The sequence below is a fragment of the Cetorhinus maximus genome, chromosome 4 (assembly GCF_964194155.1).
Source record: "Cetorhinus maximus chromosome 4, sCetMax3.hap1.1, whole genome shotgun sequence".
NCBI lineage: Eukaryota > Metazoa > Chordata > Chondrichthyes > Lamniformes > Cetorhinidae > Cetorhinus > Cetorhinus maximus.
Genome location: NC_135882.1, coordinates 4,258,182 through 4,283,518, shown reverse-complemented (window position 1 = coordinate 4,283,518; position 25,337 = coordinate 4,258,182). Strand labels below are relative to the sequence as shown.

Below are 25,337 nucleotides of genomic sequence, written 5' to 3'. Positions count from 1 at the left end.
GAGAGTATTAGAAGGGGATAAGAAGAGGAGGCGTGGTTGAAGTTAAGGAGAGAATTAAGAAAGTGGGATAAATAGTCAGTTTGTGAGAGCAAGGTGGATTGAGTAATGATACCTCGGTCACAGCAACCAACTTATTTGGTCAGACATAACATGGCATTTTGGCCTCAATAACCCAAAACACTACAACATGCATCAACTCATCAGCATGTGTCACCATAAAGATGCACAGCAGTCCTCCAAATTGTAAAGCAATAATTTGTATTTATATAAATCCTTTTTACATAATAAAATGTCTCAAGGTATTTCATAAGAGGGTTATCGGACTAAATTTGACATTGAGCCACATTAGAGTAAGTGAGACAAGTTTTAAGGAGCGCCCTAAAGGGTGCTACCCTAAAGATAGAGATGCAGAGAGGTTTAAGGAGGGAATTAAAATTCATGGAACGATTAAAATCTGGAATATGCAAGAAGCCAGAATTAGATGAGTGCAGTCATCTCAGGGGATTGTGGTATTGGAGGAGATTACAGTGATAGGGAGGAGGCAAAGCTATGGGGGGGATCTGAAAACATGGATGAGAATTTTAAAATTAAGGCATTGTTTGACCAGAAGTCAATGTAGGTCAATGAGCTCAGGGGTGATGGGTGAACAGGACTTAGTGCAGATTAGGGCAGAAGCAGCAGCATCTTAGGTTTATGGAGGGTAAAATGCTGGTCAGGAGTGCATTGGTGTAGTCAAGTCTTGAGAAAGCAAGATGAAGGCTTATGTAGCCAAAGGTCTGATTGCAGGGGCATGATGTCAGAGGTGTGGAAATGTAGCCGGAAGTTCATCTAGGGGTCAAATACAACACCCAAGATTGCAAAGAGTCTGTTCAGTCTCTGGAAGAGGAATACAGTCGTTGGCTAGGAACAGAGCTTGTGGTGGGAACTGAAGACAAAGTCTTTGGTCTTCCCAATGTTTAGCTGGAGAAAATTTCTGCTCATGCAGTACTGGCTCAAAGCAGTCTAACAACTTAGAGGTAGTGGAGGGATCAAAGAAGGTGGTGGCGAGATAGAGCAGGGTGTCGTCAGTGTACTTGTGGAAATTGACAATGTGTTTTTTGACTAATGCCACAATGGGACAGTTTATGGGTGAGTAATAGGAGGGGGCTAAGAGTAGCCAAATCCTAGGACCTTACTTTGTGCTTGCTGAGGTGCAGCAACCCTACATTGCAGAATCTGAACTGTTTCTCCCAACAAGAAAGGTCACATAGCAACCCTAATCCATATGTAAATGAAGAAAAATCTTGCATTATGTGCATGCCTGTGTTTGTAACACCTCAGGCATTATATTTTTGGCATGTAAATTTTTGCACAATACTGCACTTAACAGGTTCAAATTTTATACTTACCATAGCAATAAAAACAAAATTGAATAGGTAGGGAACATATCAATTTGCCAATAGCGAGCAAAAATTAACAGCAAAGTGATAAAAAAAGACTTGCATTCATGTATTGCTTTTCATGACCATCAGGTGTTCCAAAGCGCTTTACAGCCAATGAAGTACTTCTTGAAATGTAGTCATTGTTGTAATGTAGGAAACACAGCAGCCAATTTGCACACAGCAAGATCCCACAAATAGAAATTAGTTAATGACTGGGTAACCTGTTTTTGAGATGTTGATTGAGGAATAAATATTATCCAGGACACTGGGGATAACTTCCCTACCCATCTCCGAAAAAGTGCCACGGGGTCTTTTGCATCCTCACAAACAGGCAGATGGGGTGGCAGTTTAATCTCTTGTCCGAAAGACAGCACCTCCGACATTGCAGCACTCCCCCAGAGCTACACTGGACTGTCAGCTTTGATTTTTGTGCTCTAGGCCTGGAATCGGTACTGAACCCAGAACCTTCAAACAAAAATGGTTTGTCAATATGTGTATTTTTTTGATGTAATTTGTGAGGGGGTTAATGTGCCTTTATTTTAATTAAGGTATTAAATGGGTAGTACTGAGTAATGCTGTCAAGGTGCCACTTTTCAGATGAAACATTAAACAAAGACCCTGTACGCCCTTTCATGTGGAAGATAAAAGGGCCCTTGGCACTATTCAAGAACAGGAGAGTTTTCCCAACCCAGTGACCTGGCTAATATTCCTTGCACAACCACGGACTATATATTCATTGACCTCACTGTTTCTGGGTGCTTGTTGTGCGCAATTCGTTTGCCCCCTTTCCCCATGTTACAACAATTCATTTGAGTACTTTGGGATGTCCTTTAAGAAATGTCTGTTCCCAAGATGCATTAAATAGCTTGTGAACACTAGCTACCTCGACTTAATTCTTTTGAAACTCACTTATATGTAAGCAAAACAAGTTAATGTTGCAGAATCTACAGAAATGAACACCAGAGATTTACAATACAGAAGGAAGCTATTTGACTTATCATTTCTGTCCCAGCTCTTTGCTTGAGCATGCTGCATCCCATCTTGCAGACCTGCTCTTTCCCCATATCATTGTATCTTCCTCTAATATTCAAATACTTGTCCAATTTTTACCTTAAAAAGATGAAGTGCTCTTCCCTCAGCTGCCTTCTGTGGCAAAGTACTCCTTACTCCAACAACCCTGTGTAAGGAAATTTCTTCTCACCGCTTTCTTACTCTATTAGTTCCAATTTTAAATTGATGATTCCCCATCAATGATCTTCCCATCACAAGAGAAACGAATCTCTCCCTACTCACCCTATCAAAATCCAATTTCAACACTTTCCATTAAACGTCCTCTTAAACCATCCTTGCTCAACTCAAAATTGTTCCGGTACCTCAAGTCTCTCCTCATAATGGTAATTTCCCATTCCTGGTATCATGGTAAAATGATGCTGTACACCTCCTATAATGGGACTACCAAAACCACATTCAGTACTCTCACTTTGGCCTAGCCATTTCTTTATACAAACTTATCATTGTTGCTTTGCTCTTGTACAGTCTGGCCTTATTCATAAAGCCCAAAAATAAAAACACTGGCCTTTTTACCATATGGTTTTATCAACTGCACTCACTCTTCCAGGAAATGTTGTCTTTGTGATTTCTCTAGTCTTTCAGCATCTTTGCACTGAGCATTTACTCTAAGAGTCTTTGCTTTTCCTCCCGATATGCATTATTTTGTACTGCTCTGCCTTGATGTTCATCTGCCCTTCTCACTGACCCATCTCCTGCTGAAGTCTTTTACAATGCTGCTGTTTGCCAAAGATTTTCCAAGAAGTTGAAGCTCACAGCTTCCTATGGTGTCTAAAATTGAACTGAGCAGTTTTGACATTGTGCTACTGAGTGGACACAATTAATAACCAACCCGTATAATGTTTGAGGGATTGCACCATGCCCAGGTGTACAAAACCCAACCATTTTAAGCTCTCCACAAGAAACCGGAATCCAATCTTAAAAGTACACCATCACTCCAAGGCCGAAGAAAAAAAGGTTCAAAGGGATCCTATTAAGAGGCGTTGTGACCTGGTTCATTTCACTCTGCTCAGCCTTAATACTGTGACTGAAACTCACCAAATATGCGTCCATGTTTCCTTCCAGCTTGATTTGATCACTTAAGGGAAGTTCTTTTTCATTACTCAATATACTAAGCTTCTGCTTGATAATCTTTTTACGACGATTTTGAAGCCAGTAAGGAAGCCAGGATTCCACAAACTGGTTGATTATTTGTGAGGTGATGAGTAAGGCAGCCAGATTCTAGAAGACAAAATACATCAGACATGTTATAGATTTTTTTTTTTTAAATGTGCAAATTTAAGATTTTTATTTCTTTTCATTAAGCTTTCTCCCTTCAGCCTGAGAAATCAGTGCAAAAACTGTTGGATAACCTTGTGTACCTTGTTCAAGTGGCCATTATTCATTGAAGCTCTAGCAGTGAATGCCTGAAAACTACTACTGCATGGAGGGTTTCACACCAGCGCCCCATACAGTTGTCTTCATGGAATCATACAGCACTGAAGCAAGTCATTCAGCCCCATCATGCCTGCGCCAGCTCTTTCAAAGAGCTAACCAATCAGTCCCATTTCCCTGAGCCCTGCAATTTTTTTCCTTTTCAAGTATTTATCCAATTCCCTTCTGAAAGTTACTATTGAATCTGCTGCCACCGCCCTTTCAGACAGCGCATTCCTGACCACAACGACTCATCGCTTGAAACAAAATTCCTGGTCTCCCCTGGTTCTTTTACCAATTATCTTAAATCTCTGTCCTCTGGTTCCCACCCTCTTGTTAGGCAGGGTAACAGTTTCTCCCTATCCACTCTATTAAAACTCTTCATAAGTTTGAATCTATTAAATCTTGCCTTACTCTTCTCCTTCTCCAGTTAAATGAGGTACCCCACGCCTGGCATACTTCTAGAAAACCTCCTCTGTACCCTCTCCAAGGCTTTGACATCCTTCTGAAAGTGCAGTGCCTAGAATTGGACATAATCACCCAGCTGGATCCATGTTGAATTGCTTGCCCTCATGTCATTACTGTTTAAGTTAGAGATTAGATTACTGTACTTTTCATGATAGTGATTTGTTAGCCAGTACAAACATTAAGGGCTGCAGCAGGAACAATAAATCGGTATTACAGCAACCTTTCATGTGATTACATGCATGGTGAGCAGGAAGTGGGAGAAAGAATAATCAAAAAGCTATCTTTTAGCTGGATTTTTGTTTTGAAAGGCTGGGATAGATAGAGAGCAAAAAGGTTTTAAGGAAATAAATCCAGTGAAATGTTTGGTGGCTGAAGGCTTAGGCATGATTCTGTAGCAGAAGAATGAGAAGGTATACTTTAGATTAGAGTTTCACACTGGGGCAGGGTGCTGCATGACAGGTTTGAAGTTTAGTGTTAGTTGAACACAGAAAGAAAAACATGCATTTCTATAGCACCTTTCACGTGTCACCTCTCAGGTGTCCCATATCGCTTTACAGCCAATGACTTACTTTTTGAAGTGCAGTCACTATTGTAATGTAGGAAATAGTGCTGCCAATTTGTGCACAATAAGGCCCCACAAACAACAATGAGATCATGGCCAGATCATCATCTTTAAGTGATGTTGATTCAGGCATAAATGTTGGCCAAGGCACTGAAATTGTTCACCTATAAGTTTAGAGAGAGAAGGGGATCAAGGAGAGGGGCGGGGAGAAGGGAGAGAGACCAGCTGCTGCTGGATGGAAATTCAAGTTGACATCTAAGGAACAAAGTTTCAGCCTGGCCTTGCCAGCAGTGAGCTCACAAAAGTGGTCATCCACGAGTGGATGTCTGACATCTAGTCAAACAACGAGGCAACGTTTTTGGATCAAGTGCTGCAGGTACGATGGTGAAGTTGGACATCAGTGACGCACACAAAGGAAGCAGAAATCATATTTGTGAACAGCCCTACCAATGGGCAACTGAGTGTTAAGGAATAGAAAGAAGCTTGGAAGAAAAGCTATCAGGCATTGCAATATCCTAAAGAACAAACGCAAAGCATAAACAAAATGAGAAGACACCACGTTGAGCCAAATGCTCCAGGACCAAGGTGGCTTTAAGAAAATCTTCCCCCCCTCAGTGACATTCAACCGACAATTTAACTAATTTAACAAAACAACTTAACCACTTCAATTTCAAAACATTTACCTGTCTCAGAAGCTTCATATCCTGAATAATGAATGCGATATAGAAGAGGGATGCAAAGCAGTTTATGAAATTGAACTGGAAAACAAAAAATTATATACGTGTAAGGAAATAGTTAAGACAAGATTTTAAATGGATGATGAAACACAACATACAACGTCAGAATCCTAAACAAAAGTCCTTCCGTTCAGTTTTGTTTTTTTTGGTGTTTGATATAGTTACTTTTCAGCCAATAAATTTCAAATACAACTATAAATGGTGCAGGGTCAGAGTCATAAAGGCACAGAGGGAGGCCATTTGGCCCATCAAGTCCATGCCAGCTCTCTGTAGAGCAATCCAGTTAGTGCCATTCCTGTAACCCTGCAAACTAATTTTCCTCAGGTGCCCATACAATTTCTTTTTGAAATAGATCATTTCTGCTTCCACCACCCTTGTAAGCAGCAGATCCAGGTCATTACCACTCGTGGTAAGATATTTCTTTCTCACAACCCCTTCTATCTTTTGCCCAAAGCCTTAAATCGGTGTCCCCTAGTTCTTATACTATTAGCTAATGAGAACAGCTTTTCATTGTCCATCTTATCTAAATCAGTCATAGTCATGTACTCTTCTATCAGATCACCCCTCAACCTCCTTTGCTCCAAGCTTCTCCAACCCACCTTGTTGCTAAAATTCCTTATTCCCTGGAACTATTCAGGTAAATTTTCTCTGCACCCTTGCAAAGATGTTCATAACCTGTGCTGCCCAGAAATGAAATCAATACTCTAGTTGTGGCCTAACCAGTTTTATCACGATTCATTAAACCTTCCCACTTTTGTACCAATACCTCTACTTAGAGTGATTAGAATGTGGACCTTGGCACCGTATTAAGTGGCTGAAGCAAACGTTATGGATGTATTTAAGAGGAAGCCGGGCAAGCACAGGAGGGGGAATGGAAAAGATTATATTGATGGAGTGAGATGAAGATTGGTGGGAGGAGGCCTGTGTGGAGCATAAATACTAACATGGACCATAGAATGGAATCACAGGATAGTTACAGCCCAGGAGGCCATTCAGTCCTACATGTCCACGCTGGCTCTCAGCAAGAACAACTCAGTTAATCCCATACTCCCACCTTTTCCCCCATAGCCCTCCACTTTTTTTTCTCTTTAGATAATTACCCAATTTTGTTCTGAAAGCCCCAATTAAATCTGCCTCTACAACAGTTTCGGGCAGTGCATTCTAGCTCCTAACCACGTTATATAAAAAAGCTCTTCCTACCATCACCTTTGATTCTTTTCCCTCTCGTATTCAATTTGTGTCCTCTGGCCAATGGGGACAATTTCTCCCTTTTTACTGTCTAGATCCTTCATGATTTCTATCAAGTCTTCTATAAACTCTTCTCTAATGAGAACAGCCCTCAGCTTTGCCAATCTTTCCACTTAATTGATCCCTGGAAATACTCTCGTAAATCCTGTCAATCAATGAGGTCATGGTTGATCTACAGTTTAACTGTATCCACCTGCCTTGCTTCCATATCCTCTTACATCCTTGGTAGCAAAAATATATTGATCTCAAACTTTTAAAACCATTAGCTGACCCCAGCATCTACTGCTTTATGTGGGACAGAGTTCTACACTTCTGCACTGTGTGAAGATGTGTTTCCCAAGTTCTCTCCTGAATGATCTGGCTCTGATTTTAAGGTTATGTCCCCTTGTCCGAGACACCCCACCATTGGAAAAAGGTTCTCTCTATCTACCTTTATTAATTCCTTTCTAAAAGCTAAAAACCTCAATCATATCACCTTCTAGCCTTCTATATTTTAGAGAATACAAGCCTAGTTTCAATCTCTCCTCAAAATACATCCCTTGGAGCCCTGGGCCCTTAGTACACTGTGGGTGACTACTGGTTAAATGTAGATATTTTCCTCTTGAGATAATTATCCAATTCTGTTTTGAAAGCCGCCATTAAATCTGCCTCTACTACTCTCTCACGCAATGCAGTTTTCCTAAACTTTCTATGACATAATATTAAAATAATGTCATTTAACAGATTTACAGACAATCATGCTTACCACCAAAACTTTCAGAACTAAATGATTCTGATAAGTCGATTCAAGCCTGTGGTTTTCTACAATGTAAAAAACATACAACAAATCAACTGGCAAGTCAAATAAGGGTCATCCTTAAAGAGAGAACAAAGTAGAAAATTGTTGAAATATACTTATTCATAAACAAGGACCATGCCTTTGTATTTCAATGAGTAAAATTTAAAAATTCAGTTTTATTGGTTTTACCATATCTTTATTGCAAAATTTTTTTTAAAAATTCTTTCATTGGATGTGGGCATTGCTGGCAAGGCCAGCATTTGTTGCCCATCCCTAATTGCCCCTTTAGAAGGTGGTGGTGAGTCACCTTCTTGAACCGCTGTAGTCCCATCTGCTACCTGCAGCAGTTTGGTACAACAGAGTGGCTTGCTAGGCCATTTCAGGGGCCAGTTAAGAGTCAACCACATTGCTGTGGGTGTGGAGTCACAGAGGCCGGACCAGGCAAGGACAGCAGATTTCCCTCCCCAGAGGGCATTAGAGAACCAGGTGGGTTTTTACAACAATTGATGATAGTTTTATGGTCATCATTACTGATGGTTAGTTTTCAATTCCAGATTTATTAATTGAATTTACATTCCACCAGCTGCTGTGGTGGGATTTGAACCCATATCCCCAGAGCATTAGCCTGTGTCACTGGATTACTAGCAACATTATCACTGCACCATCGTCGCCCTGTTAGTAAAGCAAATCCCATTGGAGTAACAATACCCCAGTAAAACAGCTGAGGAGATAGTCTTGAAAATACAGAAGGATCTCTCAGAGTTTGACCACTGTACATTCCGGTATGTTCACATTGGGGTGGGGGGAGGGGACGTTGGAGAGAGTGAGAAAGAAGGGCTTCCACTGTTTACTATGAAAATATCAACTATTAATTTATTCAGCAGCAATTAGTTTAAATTGGGGGTTGCACCTTTACTAAATTTAAAATGGTTGCTCAGAGACACCTGAACTCAACAGTTACAGAATTCAGTCTGATTTGTGTATGAAATGTGTTTACTCTGTTATATATTGCTTCGTACATTCCATAGAACCATAGCAAAGTTACAGCGCAGAGAGGCCATTCAGCCCATCACATCTGCGCCGGCCAAAAAAGAAAAAAAAACTAGTTGCTCATTTTAATCCCACCTTTCAGCACCTGATCCATAGCCCTGAAGGCCACAGCACCTTAAGTGCAGATCCAGGTGCTTTCAAAGGGGCAGTCTGTTAAATAGTTTCTGAATGTTACAACCTTTTATGATAATCTAATGGAGGTGCAAGAATGTTTCAGGGATGAGACATGCTGCCCAAGCTATTACCTAGCGAGTTAAGACAGGCTTTTATAATAGACTGAAATTTTCTCTATTTGTAGGCTCCTTATCCAGTGACAGAGGCATCTGCAGATGAGATGAGGCCAAGAAAGGGTTAAAAAAAACAAAAAGAATGAGTAAAAATAAATTTAAAAGGCGGCTTCATCTGAAACACTACATCTGACTGTGAAGCATTTATAACAGCATTCAAAAACCCACCAGCTATGGCTGAATGAAGAGGATATAATGCTGAAATCAGATCCATATCCTAGCTCCAGTTGGACTGCAAGATAACAACTTATATAAAACCTTGAAACAGTAAAACACCCCAAGAAGCATTCAGGCAAAATGTGACACAGAGCCACATAAGGAGACATCAGGACAGCTGTCGAACGTGTGATCAAAAAGATAGGTTTGGAAAAATGATAAAGCATTTTAAAGTTGAAGAGAGGCGGAGGGAAGGGAGGGAATTCTAAAACTTGGGGCCTAAGCAGCTGAAAGCATTGCCAGCAATGGTGGAACAATTAAAATTGGGCATGGGCAAGAGGCCAGAAGTGTAGAGATCTTCCAATGAAATCCAGTGCTTGTGAAGCACTTTGATAGCACTGTATCACGGGTTCAAGTTGTATCTAAATGAAATTCAAGGACCATGTAAAATGTAGCAGCATGATAGCAATTATCCAATCAAATTGTGGAATGGGCTCGGGGCAGGGGGGTGGGGGGGCTGAATGACCTACTCCCATTCAAGTAGAACACCCAATTGCCCACTACACAATAGTTTCTCCACTGCATTATCAGTGCATCCCAGGTCTGTAAATCTGGAAAATACATTTCCCCCCCTCCTCACCATTGTTCAAGTATCTGATTGGGTTTACTCTTTGGAAAATGTGGTTATTCTCAGTTTTTATTATGCTACAATTGATGCCACAGCAAAACTGACCAGCTCAAAGTTTTGATCATTACGTCAATCAGAAGTTCAGAGTCTTGCAGAGTTGGCAACTGACTTTTGTTTCTCTAGTATTTTTACACACACTTCTCTCCCCAATTCAAAGGTGGTGAAAGACAGGCATGCAAGCTTCAATCAGTAGAGAGAAAAATAAAAGTGGATTTCTCTCCAAAGATTTTCTCATCAACAAATCAACAGTATGATCACAGAATGACACAGCACAGCTGGCTCTTTGGGGAATGAGCGCAGGGGAGTGGGACTAATTCAGGAGTGGGCAATAAATGCTGGCCCAGCCAGCGAAGCCCACATCCGATGAATTAATTTTTAAAAAATTGGATAGTCCCTTCATAGCTCTGTAAATATTTCCTTTTTAAGCACTTTTCTCATTTATCCCAAATTTCCCTTTAGAAAGTTACGATTAAATCTGCATTCACCACCCTTGCGGGCAGTGAATTCTGGATAACTGTGTGAAAAAAGTCTCCTTATCTCACCTCTTATTCACTTGCCAATTACCTTAAATAGTGAGCTGCATTTAATGCGGAAGCTGGTTAGCTTTAATTGCACATGAGAAAAATTAATACAAGGGCTTTAACTCAAAAGTGACCTCACCATTGAGAGCAGTCTACACTTACCCCATGAAGTTAAAAATTCAGCAGCATATCTGTAGATCCGATTCATAATTTCAATAACTAAAGCATAAATGACACTGGGTGCAAACAGCAAGACAGAGCTGAACATTGACTGAGCCATTTCATCATAGGCTGAGACCTGCTCCTCCATCTGAAAGTAGATCATCATAACAATAAGGCACATGTAGAGGCTGAAGCAGACAAAGGGCACTGAAACCAGATAGATGTGGAGCTGCCTCTTGTAAGAAGGATACGTGGGCTCTTTTCTGCCAGTTGCTGGATTCACTCCCAACGTTCCATGAAAACCAGGCCGAGGTTCTTCAAACTCCTCCTTCATTGTCAGTGTCCCCCACTTATAGGAAAGTTTGGCGCAACAACGCTTCCAGACTTCCAGGACAATGGTCGACCACACGAGGTTGAAAGTGGCAAATACGATGTACTTGTCATAATCTTCCCAGGCAAATATATAGTAAGGCACGCCAATTACAGCCATGGGAAACAAGGCAAAGGTGAAATATTCCAAAAAAGCAAAATAGAGTGCAATACTCTGTCCAAAGTATTTCTGGATCTCATCTGCAAGAAAAAGAAGAGGAGAATGGCTCACCATTAAAAACAACAATCTCTCAATTTTGAAATGAGCTGATAGAAGCTCAGACTGACTTAAAATATTTAATGCTCAGTCCCAAAACTGAAGTCCTACAAACACATTGGTCACTAACACATACATTCGTAAACATCTACCAGCAGATCTCTTATCACATTGCTTGTGATCAGCCACTTGTTTTCTAACGACATGGGTGATGTGCCACGAAAATTAGAAGTTATTAAGGGGTCACTGATTTATGGTAAGCCAGTCAATCTGTGCCTTATTGCATGACATTCTGCAATCTTGAACTGGTATTTGACACTCAAATTACCTGACTTTTTCATTCTTCTGTAAAGTACATCAGAGAAATTTGCATATTGTTTTGCTTGTTAAGTTGGATGCACATGAAATGCAAAGGATATGTGCACACAATAATGTCATTTGTGAATGATTTTATATACACTGGCAGATCTTCTGTGATGTTGGCCACTTTCGGTTGAAGGATATGTGGTTGAATAACCATACTATCTGCTTCACAATGTAATCTTACTTGTTCCACATCAACAGTAACAAAAGAGAGCCAAATGCAATAAAAAAGCATTTTAACAACTAGGTTATGTTTATCAGGAAAGACTGAACAGGCAGGGGCTCTTTTCTCTGACAGAGCTGAAACCTTTCAGAGGTCATTAAGGTTATGAAAAGGTTTGGTAGGGTAGACGTAAAGAACATGTTTTCACTTATGGAGGAAGTCCTAACTAAAGGTCATAATTATAAGATAGTCACCAATAAATCCAATAAATGTTTTTTGTTTTTACCAATAAATCCAAAACTGAATTCAGGAGAAACTTCTTTACCCAAGGAGTGGTGCACATGGAAGAGTTGAGATGAATAGCAGAAATGTATTTAAGGGGAGGCTGGACAAACATATAGGGAGAAATAAAAACAAAGTAATAGTGATGGGGTGAGATGATGATTGGTGGGAGAAGGCTGGTGTGCAACATGAACACCAGCAGTGTAATGAACTTACATCAAACTCCCATCTGTGATGGAAAACCAATTTCAAAATGCCACCTCCCCCTACTGGGCTTCTTAGTGCAGTGGACACCCTAAACCCCTGCTCCACCAGGTGCTTGCTGCCCTACCAACCACTCACTCACTCACTGGCCACCAAATATGAATATGGCTCTTCAAGCTCCAACCAAACCACTCTTCCCAAACTGAGATTCAAATACCGATTTCAAACGCTGCTTCTTTCAAAAACTATAAACTGCAACTGCCAAGTTTAATCAGCTTATAACGAGGTTCTCTGTGGAGTATTGGGGGCCTTATGCAAGTGAGAAGCAGTATGTTCTGGGGGGGCTTCAAGACCCCTAAAAGCACAGTAAGCTCTTCAAAGAAAGGTAGGCATGTGCCACTTAAAAATGATGCATCACGTGTAAAGGAACATATTTTTTTATTTCTGTTGGACTGTGGATTAAAATTACAATGGCTGCAGTTTGAAAGACAGGTCCACTGAAATAGGATGGGAGATATATACAATGTTGCAGTCCTGGAATAGAGTGTGCCATGAAAGACATGATGGTGCCAGAAAGGAGCCCTGGACCAAGGGTCCTACCTGGCAACAACGTTTTAGTTAGCTCCTGACCAGATGACCAGGTTTTGTGTGAGGGCAGTGCAGCTGAATAGCTCCTAGCCCGAAAGGAAAAAGAATTAAAACCTCTCTCTCCTGTGTGTGGAAGATTCCAGTAATTCCACAATAATAGCCAGCTGGCTTTTTCTCCTCATATCTCTATAACCTGCTCTCTCTCTGAAAACCCCTGTCAAGAAGCAAAGCGGAAAATCACTGTTTGAGCCACTGAAAGGCAAGTGCTCAACCTGCGAACTAAATACTGAAAGTGCTGGAAGACCACCTCGTGTCATCAACAAGAACTGAAAGGAATTTGGAAGACATTGATCAAAATCAACCCATCGATCCTGTACTCTGGAATTGGTGCTATAGGACTGTTTTATCCCACCCTTAAATCCATGTTTTTGTGGGTCTTATGTGGTGTGTGTGTGCGTGTAGGGATTTAAGAAGGGGTAGAGTTTAGGTTATAGAGTTAGAAGTTAGCAGTTCATATGTCTTTCTTCTGCCGCTGGTTAAAGACAGTTTGTTCAATAAACAGTTATTTACTTATTAAGTTTACAGACCTGGTGCTCATATTCCGTTAACCTAAATTAAACATTTATGTAGAATTGGGGCAACCTGGTGGTTTGGTTGAACATTTCACATTTGTCTCGGCTCGGGGAACAGTGGGGCTTGATATTACAACGCGCTATCCCCAGTGAGTCGTGACACATGCTCATCAGTCTTCTGCTCCAAACAATGTGAAGAGCAAGGCCAGAGGGAAAAGCAGTGTGTTTCTGGTGAGTGCAGCATCCCTTAGTTCAGGAACTAAAGGCAATGACAGCAGGCAAGTATTCTCTTTTCCTTCATTCTTGGCATCCTCCACCGCCAATAAGAGACTGACCAAGTATCACTAATCAGGAGAAGTGGGAACCCTTACAAGACTACAATAATTTGGATAGATGTGCCAAAATGTGGAGCATTTGTGCCACCTCTCTCAAATTTCTTCTTTGACTCAACACCTTTTTATATCTTGCATGTCTTTGTGAAATGCCTTGGGATGCTTTGCTATGTTAAAGGCATTAAATAACTTTCAATCATTACACCAACTGTTCATTCTTGCCACAAATGTTAATTCATCTGCTGTGCTTTTACCAACTTCTTTCTGTTTCTAAGAACACAAGAACATGCAAAACAGGAGGAGTAGGCCATGTAGCCCCGAGCCTGCTCCACTATTCAGTAAGATCATTGTTGAAATTCATCAACTACTTCACTCTCCCACCTATCCCTTGATTCCCTTAGTGCCCAAAAATCTAATCAATCCCAGTCTTGAATATGCTCAACAACTGAACGTCAACAGTCCCTTGGAGTGGAAAATTCCAAAGATTCACAACCCTCTGGAGGCAAGAAATTTCTCCTCACCTCAATCCTGATCCCTTATCTTGAGACCAAGACCTCAGTTCTAGACTGTCCAGCCAGGGGAAAACAGTCTATGAGCATCTACCCTGTTAACCTCTATAAAGAGTTTTTAAATCTACCATTGAAATCACCTCTCCTTCTAAAATCCAGAGAATTCTGCTCAATCTCTCCCCACAGGGCAGCCCTCATCCCAGCAAGCAAGGAAATCTTTGTTGCACTCCCTCAAAAGCCAGTGTATCCTTCCTTAAGTAAAGAGACCACAATATTCCACGTGTAGTCACATAAAAGCCCCATCTAATTGCAGCAAGAATTCCTTACATGTAAACACACTACCACCTTAATGTGGTCCCTTCTGTAACTGCTACTTGATGGTGCTGTTTCCTGTTATCTGTGCTGCATGCAGGAATGCCTGATCAAGAAACCAGGAACCTCCAATTGCAATCCAGTCCCAAATGAAGTTGGAATCAGTGTTGCCTCCGCAATCAGCCAATGAGCTTTAGATGGCTGTAACTCACTGCAGGACTCGCAGCAATCAGTCTAACTTACAATAAATAAAGCACATTTACTCAGGAAACAGTGTCCCTTTAAACTGAGTCTCAATGAACTTGTCCTTTTGGAATAATCAGTGAGGAGGAATCTCGATTGCACTCAGCAGCTGGGAATTAGTCTCTGGGTAACCACTCCAGGTGCTGGGAAGGGGAGATTTAAAAAAAAAATAAATACAGCAAGCTGTGGTGATCTGGAATGTACTGCCTGAAAGGGCGATGGAAGCAGATTCAATAGGAACTTATCAAAAGGGAATTGGATAAACACTTGAAGAAGAAAAAAGTGCACGGCCATGGGGAATAAGCCGGAGGCAGTGGGACTAATTGGATAGCTCTTTGAAAGAGTCAGCACAAGCATGATGGGCCAGGAGTCCTCCTTCTGTCGTGTTTCATTATTATTTGAACTGCAGCAAACAGAACTCACGACTGAAAGTACAGCGACACCTTCTGATTAAAAACAGGGCAAGTTCTCCAATAAAACGCAGGTGGGTGGAAGATAGTTACATACTGCAAACAACATGCTTAAAATCAATCCAAGTCACTTACAGAAGTACAGTCTCCACCACGATTGACAGGGCAATTAACCAATCATTTCCACTCCACCTGGGACTAGTGGTGTCAGCATATGCAGACAATTTTTTTTTTAGCACATCCTCACTTGCACTTTTTTCCCTTTGGGGAATAGAGAGAGGTGGTGATAATCCCGGGCTGACTATCAGCCCACTGAACGCTCCTTCTGTGGCCAATAAGTCCTGGCGTGGGACTTAAACCCGGAGTTTCTTGCCCAGAGGTAGGGACGTTACCACTGCGCCACAAGACCTCCTCATGAAACATCAGGAAAAAGAATATCAGTATTCAGGGCACAGTAATTCCTCGCCAGGTGCCATGGAGTTGTAAATGAGCTGTTGCAACACAAAGTTGTGAAGGCTGATTCTCTGCTCCAGGAAACAAATACCACACATACACCCACAAATATCTGGCTTGTGCTTGGATCAAGTTTTATGCAAATAAATGACTTTGATGGTTTACCTAATTTATTGACTTACCAAGAGGCTGAAAGGAAAACTTTACTCGCCGATACCAGATGGAGCTGAGCTTTTTCAGTTCTGCTGGGTCATGTAGTGGATAGAGTTGAATTAGAATTCCACTTGTTTGCAAACGGCGAACTAGATGAAAATACACGTTGGTCTTAATGTATAATTATTTCTTTCACAAGTTCTCATCCAAAAGACTCGAGGTATAAAAACGTTGCAAATACATAAAATATTGATAGAAAAAAAAAGAGTAACATTCAAGGTTGTTTTTTTTATTATCCATTCATGGGATATGGGCATCGCTGGTTAGGCCAGCATTTATTATCCATCCCTAATTATGGTGAAAACTAACAGTCTGTATTACCGCATGTGAACAGGTGAAATTACTTCCAAAAGATCACGCTGCACGCATTTCTACATGCAAGAAGAGCATAAAACCTTGAAGTTGAAGGGTCTGCTAAAACTAGAGGTCATACAGGGCCTTGATCAAAATCACCAATTTTGTATGGGGTTGGCCACAAGCCTGACAAGGAGCAAAACCAACTGACGCAAAACATTGGGTCTAGTTGTATGATGCAATGCTTCATTCGGGGTGCCATCATGCAGCTCTTGAGGAAACAACTTTTCCTGCTGCCTTCAAAAGCCCTGGGAGCTATCAATTACAGGTAAATCCTCAGCATACCTTCTTTAAGCCAAGAAGGGAGATCACACAAACTTGGATTCTTTTCACTAGAAGGGGAAGATTTGATAAAAGGAGAACAAAAAGAACATTCCTATTGGTCAATAACTAGAGGACACAGGTTTAAGAGCACAAAGAACAAAGAGAGAGGTTAGAAGACCTTTCCATACAAAAAGGCTGTTAGGACCTATTCACAGGTTCATACAGAACAAGAGGAAGCCATTCAGCCCATCAAGTCTGCGCTGACTCTTTCAGAGAAAGGCAACAAATAGCAAACCCAATTGAAAGTCTGAAACATATAGTTGGAACAGCAAAGTACAAAGGAAGACAACATCATACTGTCTGGTGCTCCGTTCAGAACATGCCTTCAGTGTTGTGTCCTGTTCTGAAAGAGCTACACTTTTGGTGATCAGAACGGTTAAAGCAATGGACTAAATGGTGCTACAGGTACAGTGTCACAAAACCAGCAACCTCAGGACTGAGTCCGTGCCGGATATTGGATCTTGCTGGTTTGCAGAGAACAAAAAAAAATCAGAACCTTAATTCAATTAATAGGAGACACATGAAATAAAATGAGTAAGTATCTTCTTATTAAAGTTTGAAAAAAAAAACATAATAGTGAAGAAATAACATTTGAAAAAAATTAAATAATGCAACTCGGATGGGGTCAAGGGTCGCTCAGACCACACTGAGCAGGAGAAAAGAATGGAATGCAAAGCCGATAACTCATCCAGCGCAGTGCTGCGCCGATGTAGCACCTAGCCAAATTGTCCCAGTAAGTTATTTTACTCATTTAATAACAAGTAAAATTGATGCATGGCAACTTATAAAAATGTCCGGTTTTTGGGTAGCTGGATTTGAGACACTGTACCTGTATAATATTTGATTATTCCAGGGTTAGTCATTTACAGCAGAGCTTTGCATGATTTGGTTACTGTTGGTCTCCTGTTCAACAGGGATAAGTTATTTTTTTCCCCAAATGAAAAAGGTCAAGAAACATCCGCTAGGTCAATTCAGCTGTCTATTGCTGGTATTATCTCATACAAGTGGGTCTAGGCCATAGAAGCCCCAGCAATGATTCTCCAACAGCCCAAGGAGAACTGAAGCCAATGATGACACCTTTCCATTGCTCCAGTTGAGATCATGTAACCTTGCCCAGACTCAGGGATCAAATCTAAGATCATAAACAGGAGCTGGAATAAGCCACTCGACCCCTCAAGCCTGCTCTGCCATTCGATAAGATCATGGTTGATCTGATTGTGGCCTTAACTCCACTTTCCTGCCTGTTCCCCACAACCCTCGACTTCCTTGTCGATCAAAAATCTAACTTAGCCTTGAATATACTCAATAACCCAGCTTTCACTGCTCTCTGAGGGAAGAGAATACCAAAGACTAATGACTCTCAGAGAAGAAATTTCTCCTTATCTCCATCTTAAATCTTATTTTTAAAACTGTGCCCCCTAGTTCTAGGTTCCCCACAAGAGGAAAAACTTTTTCACGCAGAAAGTGGTTAAGGTCTGGAATCCACTGCCTGAGAGTGTGGTGGAAGCAGGTTCAATCGAGACAATCTAATTCCCTTTTGAACGCTATCTGAAAACGAAGAATATGCAGGGTTATTAGGAGAAGCTGAGAAAATAACACTAAGTGAACTGCTCAATTGGAGAGCTGATGCAGGCACAATGGGCCAAATGGTTTCCTTCTGCTCTGTAACAATTCTGTGAAACGTTAACTGTCTTTCCCTCCATAGATACTGCCTGACCTGCTGAATATTTCGAGCGTTTTCAGTTTTTATTGCCAATAACTTATTCCATTTCACAAAAATAGAGGCTCTATAGAAACATCTCTTCAGAACCAGGCTTCATATTCTGTTGTCATAATTCTACTAAACATTTACTGCTCCTGTGGACACAACTTTAATTTCTTTACTTGTTGCATTACTATTTCCTTTTGCCTTGCACCGTCATCCCTTTTGTCATTTAATCTCTCCAGCCTTCCACCTAGGGTTGCCAACTGTGATTAAATGTTTTCCTGGAGGTTTCATCACATGACTTGCCCCCATGCTCCAGCCAATAGTCAGCCAACACATCCATCCTTGTAACACACTGCCTTCCTACACCAACTGGAAAGCAAAAAGGCTCATTACCCAATTGGATGATGCTTGACTATCAGCCAAACAGCCCTATTTCTGCCCATTTTCAATATTTCTATATAGAGAAATATTCAAAGAAAATTTTTTAAAACAATCTTTTTTAACATCCTGATGATTTGTTTCCAGGTTGCACACAGCAGGGTTCTGGAGATTGACCTTCAATTTCCAGAGACTCCAGACCAATCCTGGAGGGTTGGCAACCATACTTCCACCCCATCACAGACCTTCCCCTTTTGTTCATTCTTCTCCTCCTGTCCCCCATCACCCTGCCTCTGCTCTTGCTTAAAACCTGCTCCATCTCCTAACTTTTTCCAGCTTTGACAAAAGGTCATTGAACTGGAACATTAAACTGTTTCTCTCTCCACACATGCTGCCTGAACATTTCCCATGCTTTCTGGTTTTATTTCATACTCTCAGTTCTTCCCAAAAAACATTTTAAGCCAGTGACTGATCAGAATGAGTGAATAAGTATCACAGTTGTATGGGTTCTGTGATACTCTCACCAGAGTTTTGCAGGCTACATTCCATAATTCTTCCAATTTTCCTCAAACCACCCCCACCTTGTTCATGAGCTCTTAGTTTAGGTCTTACTATTTCTTTTTCATTTTCCTGTTGCTTAAGAATCAACTGAAGCTGAAATTCAGAACTATGAGCAACTCACTGATTGATTTCCCAGGATAGAGTTTGGCTTGTGGGTGACCAGGGACCATGGTCTCATTTACTGCCCTCAGATTTTCTAATTCACGCTTGATGATGTACTGCTTTTCTGCCATCGTCAGAAAATCACTGTCGTCATCTGAAAACAAACAACATGCGTTTAGATGGCATTTTTAACCAAAGGGCCATAGAAAAGTTATGGCGCAGAAAGAGGCCATTCAGCCCATAGTGACATGTCCCAGGGTGATACACAGGAGCATTGTCAAACAAGGTGTGATGCACAAAGAGATATTGGGACAAGTGGCAAAAAGCTTGGTCAAAGAGGTCATCTTAAAGAGTGTCTTAAAAGGAGAGAGAGGCAGAGAGATTTAGGAAGCAAATTCCAAAGCACAGAGCCTTGCCAGCTGAAGGCACGGCAGCTAATGGTGAAGCAATTAAAATGGGAGATGCACAAGAGACCAAAATGCACAAATAGTAGTTGATCTTTATTGTAAAGGTATAGAAGTGTTATACAGGGCTTTGGTGAGATCACACGCAGAGTACCCTACACAGTTTTGGTCTCCGTACCAAAGGAAGAATATACTTGCCTTAAATAAAGTGCAAAGGAAGTTCACTACACTGATTTCAGGGATGAGTGGGTTTCCCTATGGGAAGAAATGGGAAGTATACTAGGCTCTCTGAAGTTTAGAAAAATGGGGTGATCTCATTGAAACATGCATGGTTTTAACAGGGCTTGACAGGGTAGATGAGGAGAGGCTGTTTCCCCTGGCTGGCTACAACTAGGGGGTGTCATATTCTCAGGATAAGGGGTTAACCAAGTAGGACTGAGATGGTGAGAAATTTCTTCACTCATAGGGTTGACAATCTTTGGATTGCTCCATTGCAGAGAGTTGTGCACGCTCCGTCCTTGAGTATATTCAAGGCTGAGACAAATAGATCTTTGGACACTAAGGGAACCAAGGGATAGAGGGAAAGTCAAGTTGAGATCAGCGATTAGCCATGATCTTATTGAATGGTGGAACAGGCTCGAGGAGCTGCATGGCCTAATCCTGATCCTATTTCTTACGTATTCTGTTCTTATGTATGTTCTTAAAATTAGAGGACAACATAGATCTCAAAGGGCTGGAGGAGATGACAGAGATAGGGATGGGATAAGGCCAAAGAGGGATTTTAAAATAAGAATGAGTATTTTGAAAAATCAAACAATGTCAGACCAGAGGCCAGTGTAGGTCAGCTGGCACATGGGGTGATGGGTGAATGGAACTTGGTGTAACGGACAGTAGAGTTTTGGATGAGTTCAAGTTTACAAAATGTGCAAGGTGGGAGATGAGGCAGGAGAACACTGGAATAGTTGAGTCAAAGCAAAATAGTCCATAAGTGAATGTAGCTGGTCTGTGTTGAGTTAGCAAATCGGAGCTGGGGCACTACAAATATCGTGGCAATTAGGATGTTTCCACTTTCTAACCATCAACACAAAACAAGCAATAATCAGGTTATTCTAACATTCATTGTGGAATAATTACAGTCCGTATGCATCAAAATTCAACTGTTAAAAAATGACATTTACTCAATTACAATGAAGAATGACATTCTGTTTCTGTTTAACATACATAACTTCAGAAAACACATCAAAATACTATAAGGCCATCAAATTCACAATCTATCTTCCAATAATTTTGCAAAACATTTAGATGCTACAGAAAAAATATCTATTTTCGTATCTATATCACTAACTGAGCAGAATTGGCTATCCTGAGAAATAAGGCACAGTGCACATGATGAGCCCTGCACAATCCAAACTCGTCTCAAAGTCAATGTTCTGGGTAAAATGTCCAGGCTTTTGGGTGAGATTGAAGGCTTCAAATGTTAGATCTTTAAATAAGCCATTAAAAGAGACACAAAGGCACTTTAATTGGTTAAACTTAAATATTTTTACACCTTAAATGTTTTGACATTTTGTTTCGTTTAATCCTTTAATTTGACATTCGGCATTTTAATTACATTGGTAAATGATTTTCCTTTCTAGAATGTACTTTTGGAGATTAATGGAAACTTGACAGGCAAATTGTGCAATTGTTGATGAGCTTTAATGTAAAAAAAACCAAAAAGACACATACGTGGTAAGAAAAGACAGACAGACAGACATGCGTTTATATAGCATTTTTCATGGCCACCGGACATCTCAAAGTGCTTTACAGCCAATAAAGTACTTGTTTTGACGTGTACTGACTGTTCTAATATCAGAAACTACTACCTAGGCTTACAAGGGTCTCAAGTGCCCTTCTCTAGTTCTGTGATTACAAATGGAGTTCAATAGGACTACAATGCATGCTCTACACATTGACCATATATAAAATTATACTTTAGTAAACTTTATATAGTTTAGTAAAACTTTAGTTCTTAGCCGCAAAACAAAACGTGGAATGGAAGTCTGGCTTTGGATCAAGTGCAGCTGGCTCCAATACTTGCTGACTGTACTAGCAAAGAATTGGTTGTTGTTCAGACCAGCAGGAAGCCTGCCATATCATTAGAAGTTGCCAAACTCACTCTCTTCTCTACTAATCTCCCGTCCACCTTTCACAGTCTCCTGCTTCCTTTTATGTTCATGGACAAGGCATCTATTCTACATAAAATCCCAATCTGTGGCAGAAGTGCCTCCCTTAACAACAACTATCAAGTGTTACATTTTATCAACCTATATCAGTAATTAACAACCGAATTAAAATGAATTAGAACTACTTGTTACATCTTCAGTTGACTCAACAGCATAGCTACTGGAATTCAGTGACTGATAAGAGGTCAGTAACTGGCTGGATATTAAACATCTCACTGTATAATTTGCTTTTGAGATCCTTGAGGTGGATGAAATGCGCTGCAACATTCCAAACTGTTTGTTACTAATGAGACAGTTCATCAGAAACTTGCCTGTAAAATGTTTGTAGTCTTCCCTGTTGTGGTAGGTAAAGATTCTCATTGATCCATCCTGATACTCCTTAATGAAACCCAAGCTTTCAGCTCCCAGCAGTAGCCTTCTCCAAGATGCTCCAATAAGATATATATTGGGGTTTCCATCCTGGTCCTCCAAGGGTCTAATACTCAAATGGGTTCCTTCAAAATAAATGGGTGAATCCTTTAATATATCACAGGCCTTACGCTAAGCAGCCAACTATCTTTGATTCCACCAGTAACACTTATCGATGACTATGACAGGTGAAACATACTAATTATGTTTTATTTGATTTTAATGTAGAATTATAAACACAAGTACAATACTGGCATAATAGGTTGCAGTGCATTAATTATGCACATAAGAGCACAATACCATGAAGCATAAATGAGTTTATGTAGTATTTCCAGATCCCCCAAACCGTCACTCAAGGTTATTTAGATTCTGGCAAAAACAGGGAGGCTTGCTGATTAACAATGAGGCCTGTCCTGGGATTTGGCAAAAGAGGGATGGAGTTCTGAAGGGTATAGTATTATTTTGAGGTCCCAGGAACTCAGGGAAAAGAGGCTGTAGGAACACCAGGGCATGTCCTGGAACCTGGAAAGTATGATCTCAGGGTCCAGGAGTGCTGACTAATGTCCTGGTTTCAAGAAGCAATGGTATTGTGGTACAGGGGGTTGAGAGTGTGAAGAGAAGATCCCAGGATCTCAGTAGGGTGGCCAGTAAAAGTCTGCAGAGCAACCTGCAGCTCCAACACAGGGATTTGACAATGACATCAAGGAATACGGGGATAGTGGGGAAAAATGGCATAAGAGATGTGATCAACCATGATCTGTTTGAATGCTCAACAGGCCAAATGACCTATTCCTGCTGCTATTTCCTCTGTCCCTTTGATTTAGAGTACCGGGGAAAGAGATGGAAAGGGGATCCAGGAGGAACAGTTTGTTCAGCATTGGGGAAGCTGAGATGGGTTTAGTCAGCCTTGAGGGGAAAGGGTGGCAAAAGAATAGGACTAGAACTGCCATGGGCCCCTTTCAGGCCACATTGCACTGTTCCCCAACTTGTTTACAGGTTGGGGGAGGTAACTGACAGCTGCAAACAACCCCTGTTTTGCTTGCCTGCAGACAATCCCAGATCACCACCATTTACCCAGACAAATTGAAGTCTTTCTATTCCTCCTGTAAAATGTGGTGTTTCCCTCCACCTTCCTTTTGTTTTTATATAAAAGCAAAACACTTCAGATGCTGAAAATCTGAAACAAAGACAGAGAATGCTAGAAATACTCAGGAGGTCTGGCAGCATTGGCTAATGTTAACCAAATTAATGGGCCTGAATTTAACTCTGTGTAAGTGAGTGGGTTTTGAGTGACTTCAAATCTCACCCAACATTTCAGGTCAGTTCTGATGAAAGGTCGTCGATCCGAAACGTTAATTATAAACAGAAAATGCTGGAAATATTCAGCAGGTCAAGCAGCATCTATGGAGATAGAGTTAGAACTGTCAGAATTGACCTGACACATTATCACTGACCTGAAACGTTAACTGTGTTTCTCTCTCCACTGATGCTGCCTGATCTGCTGAGTATTTCCAGCATTTTCTGCTTCTATTGCATTTATACAATGCCCTTAATATAATAAAACACCCCCAGGCACCTCTGTTCTGTTCCAACAAACAAATCTGCTGAGTATTTCCACCATTTTCTCTTAATAACGAGACTGGTGAACTTGTGATTTTTGCATTTGTCTCAAATTTTGTTTGAGCTCTTGGTTGTTTTTAATCAAAAAAGCACATTCCAAACCAAAATTCCCTTCAGTTACGTGCCATCAAAATACATATATGCTCAGTAATAGCTAAATAAATTAATCAATTCAGGCCATATAATAGATATACATGTGCATCATACTCACCGCCCAAGTGCTTTCTGTCTTTGATTTTTTGAACAAGCCATTCTATTGTCTCTTTATGGGTATCTTTGGCAAGCTCTAGTATCACTAGTGGTGTAAAAGTAAATTGAACATCCTCAGAAATGGAGCTGTTTCTTTTCATCCTTTTCATCCTTGTAACACTTTCTAAAACAGGTAAAGAACCACAATAGAATGGTCAAGAAGAGTACTGTTGCAGATGGGCTGTGCTAATGAGAGTACAACATCAGGGAGGGCTCCTGTCCAGGAACCCCACTATTTAAAAAGGGAGGCAGAGAGAAAACAGGGAATTATAGACCAGTCAGCCTGACATCAGTAGTGGGGAAAATTCTAGAGTCCATTATAAAAGATTTAATAGCTGAGCACGTGGAAAACAGTGGCAGAATCGGGCAGAGTCAGCATGGATTTATGAAAGGGAAATCATGCTTGACAAATCTACTGGAATTTTTCGAGGGTGTAACTAGTAGAGTTGATGAGGGGGAGCCAGTGGATGTGGTTTATTTGGACTTTCAGAAGGCTTTCGACAAAGTCCCACATAAGAGATTGGCATGTAAAATTAAAGCGCATGGGATTGGGGGTAGTGTATTGAGATGGATAGAAAACTGGTTGGTAGACAGGAAACAAAGAGTAGGAATAAACGGGCATTTTTCCGAATGGCAGGCAGTGACTAGTGGGGTACCGCAGGGATCGGTGCTGGGACCCCAGTTATTCACAATATATATTGATTTAGATGAGGGAATTAAATGTTAAATCTCCAAATTTGCAGATGACACAAAGCTGGGTGGGAGGGTGAGCTGTGAGGAGGATGCAGAGATGCTTCAGTGTGATTTGGACAAGCTGAGTGAGTGGGCAAATGCATGGCAGATGCAGTATAATGTGGATAAATGTGAGGTTATCCATTTTGGTAGCAAAAACCAAGATTATTATCTGAATGGCTATAAATTGAGAGAAGGGAATGTGCAACAAGACCTGGGTGTCCTTGTACACCAGTCGCTGAAGGTAAGCATGCAGGTGCAGCAGGCGGTAAAGAAGACAAATGGTATGTTAGCCTTCGTAGCCAGAGGATTCGAGTACAGGGCCTTGGTGAGACCACACCTGGAATATTGTGTGCAGTTTTGGTCTCCTTATCTGAGGAAAGATGTTCTTGCTATATAGAGGGAGTGCAGCTAAGATTTACCAGACTGATTCCTGGGATGGCGGGACTGACATATGAGGAGAGATTGAGTCAATTAGGATTA

The 25,337-nt window shown here is 40.9% G+C and overlaps 1 protein-coding gene across 1 annotated transcript in view; it reads right to left on the bottom strand.

The window, feature by feature from the left end:
- Positions 1-24,247, bottom strand: part of ano10a (anoctamin 10a) — a 70,110-nt gene extending 45,863 nt beyond the window's left edge. Inside the window, exons 1-8 of the mRNA XM_078539845.1 lie at positions 24,085-24,247; positions 22,157-22,339; positions 19,236-19,370; positions 15,759-15,878; positions 10,560-11,129; positions 7,663-7,718; positions 5,616-5,690; positions 3,528-3,710 (exon numbers count right to left, since the gene is read on the bottom strand). Of these exons, the coding sequence (XP_078395971.1) occupies positions 3,528-3,710; positions 5,616-5,690; positions 7,663-7,718; positions 10,560-11,129; positions 15,759-15,878; positions 19,236-19,370; positions 22,157-22,339; positions 24,085-24,232 (1,470 nt within the window). The 5' untranslated portion in view covers positions 24,233-24,247. The remainder of the gene's footprint in view (positions 1-3,527; positions 3,711-5,615; positions 5,691-7,662; positions 7,719-10,559; positions 11,130-15,758; positions 15,879-19,235; positions 19,371-22,156; positions 22,340-24,084) is intronic.
- Between the last annotated feature and the right edge of the window lie 1,090 nt (positions 24,248-25,337).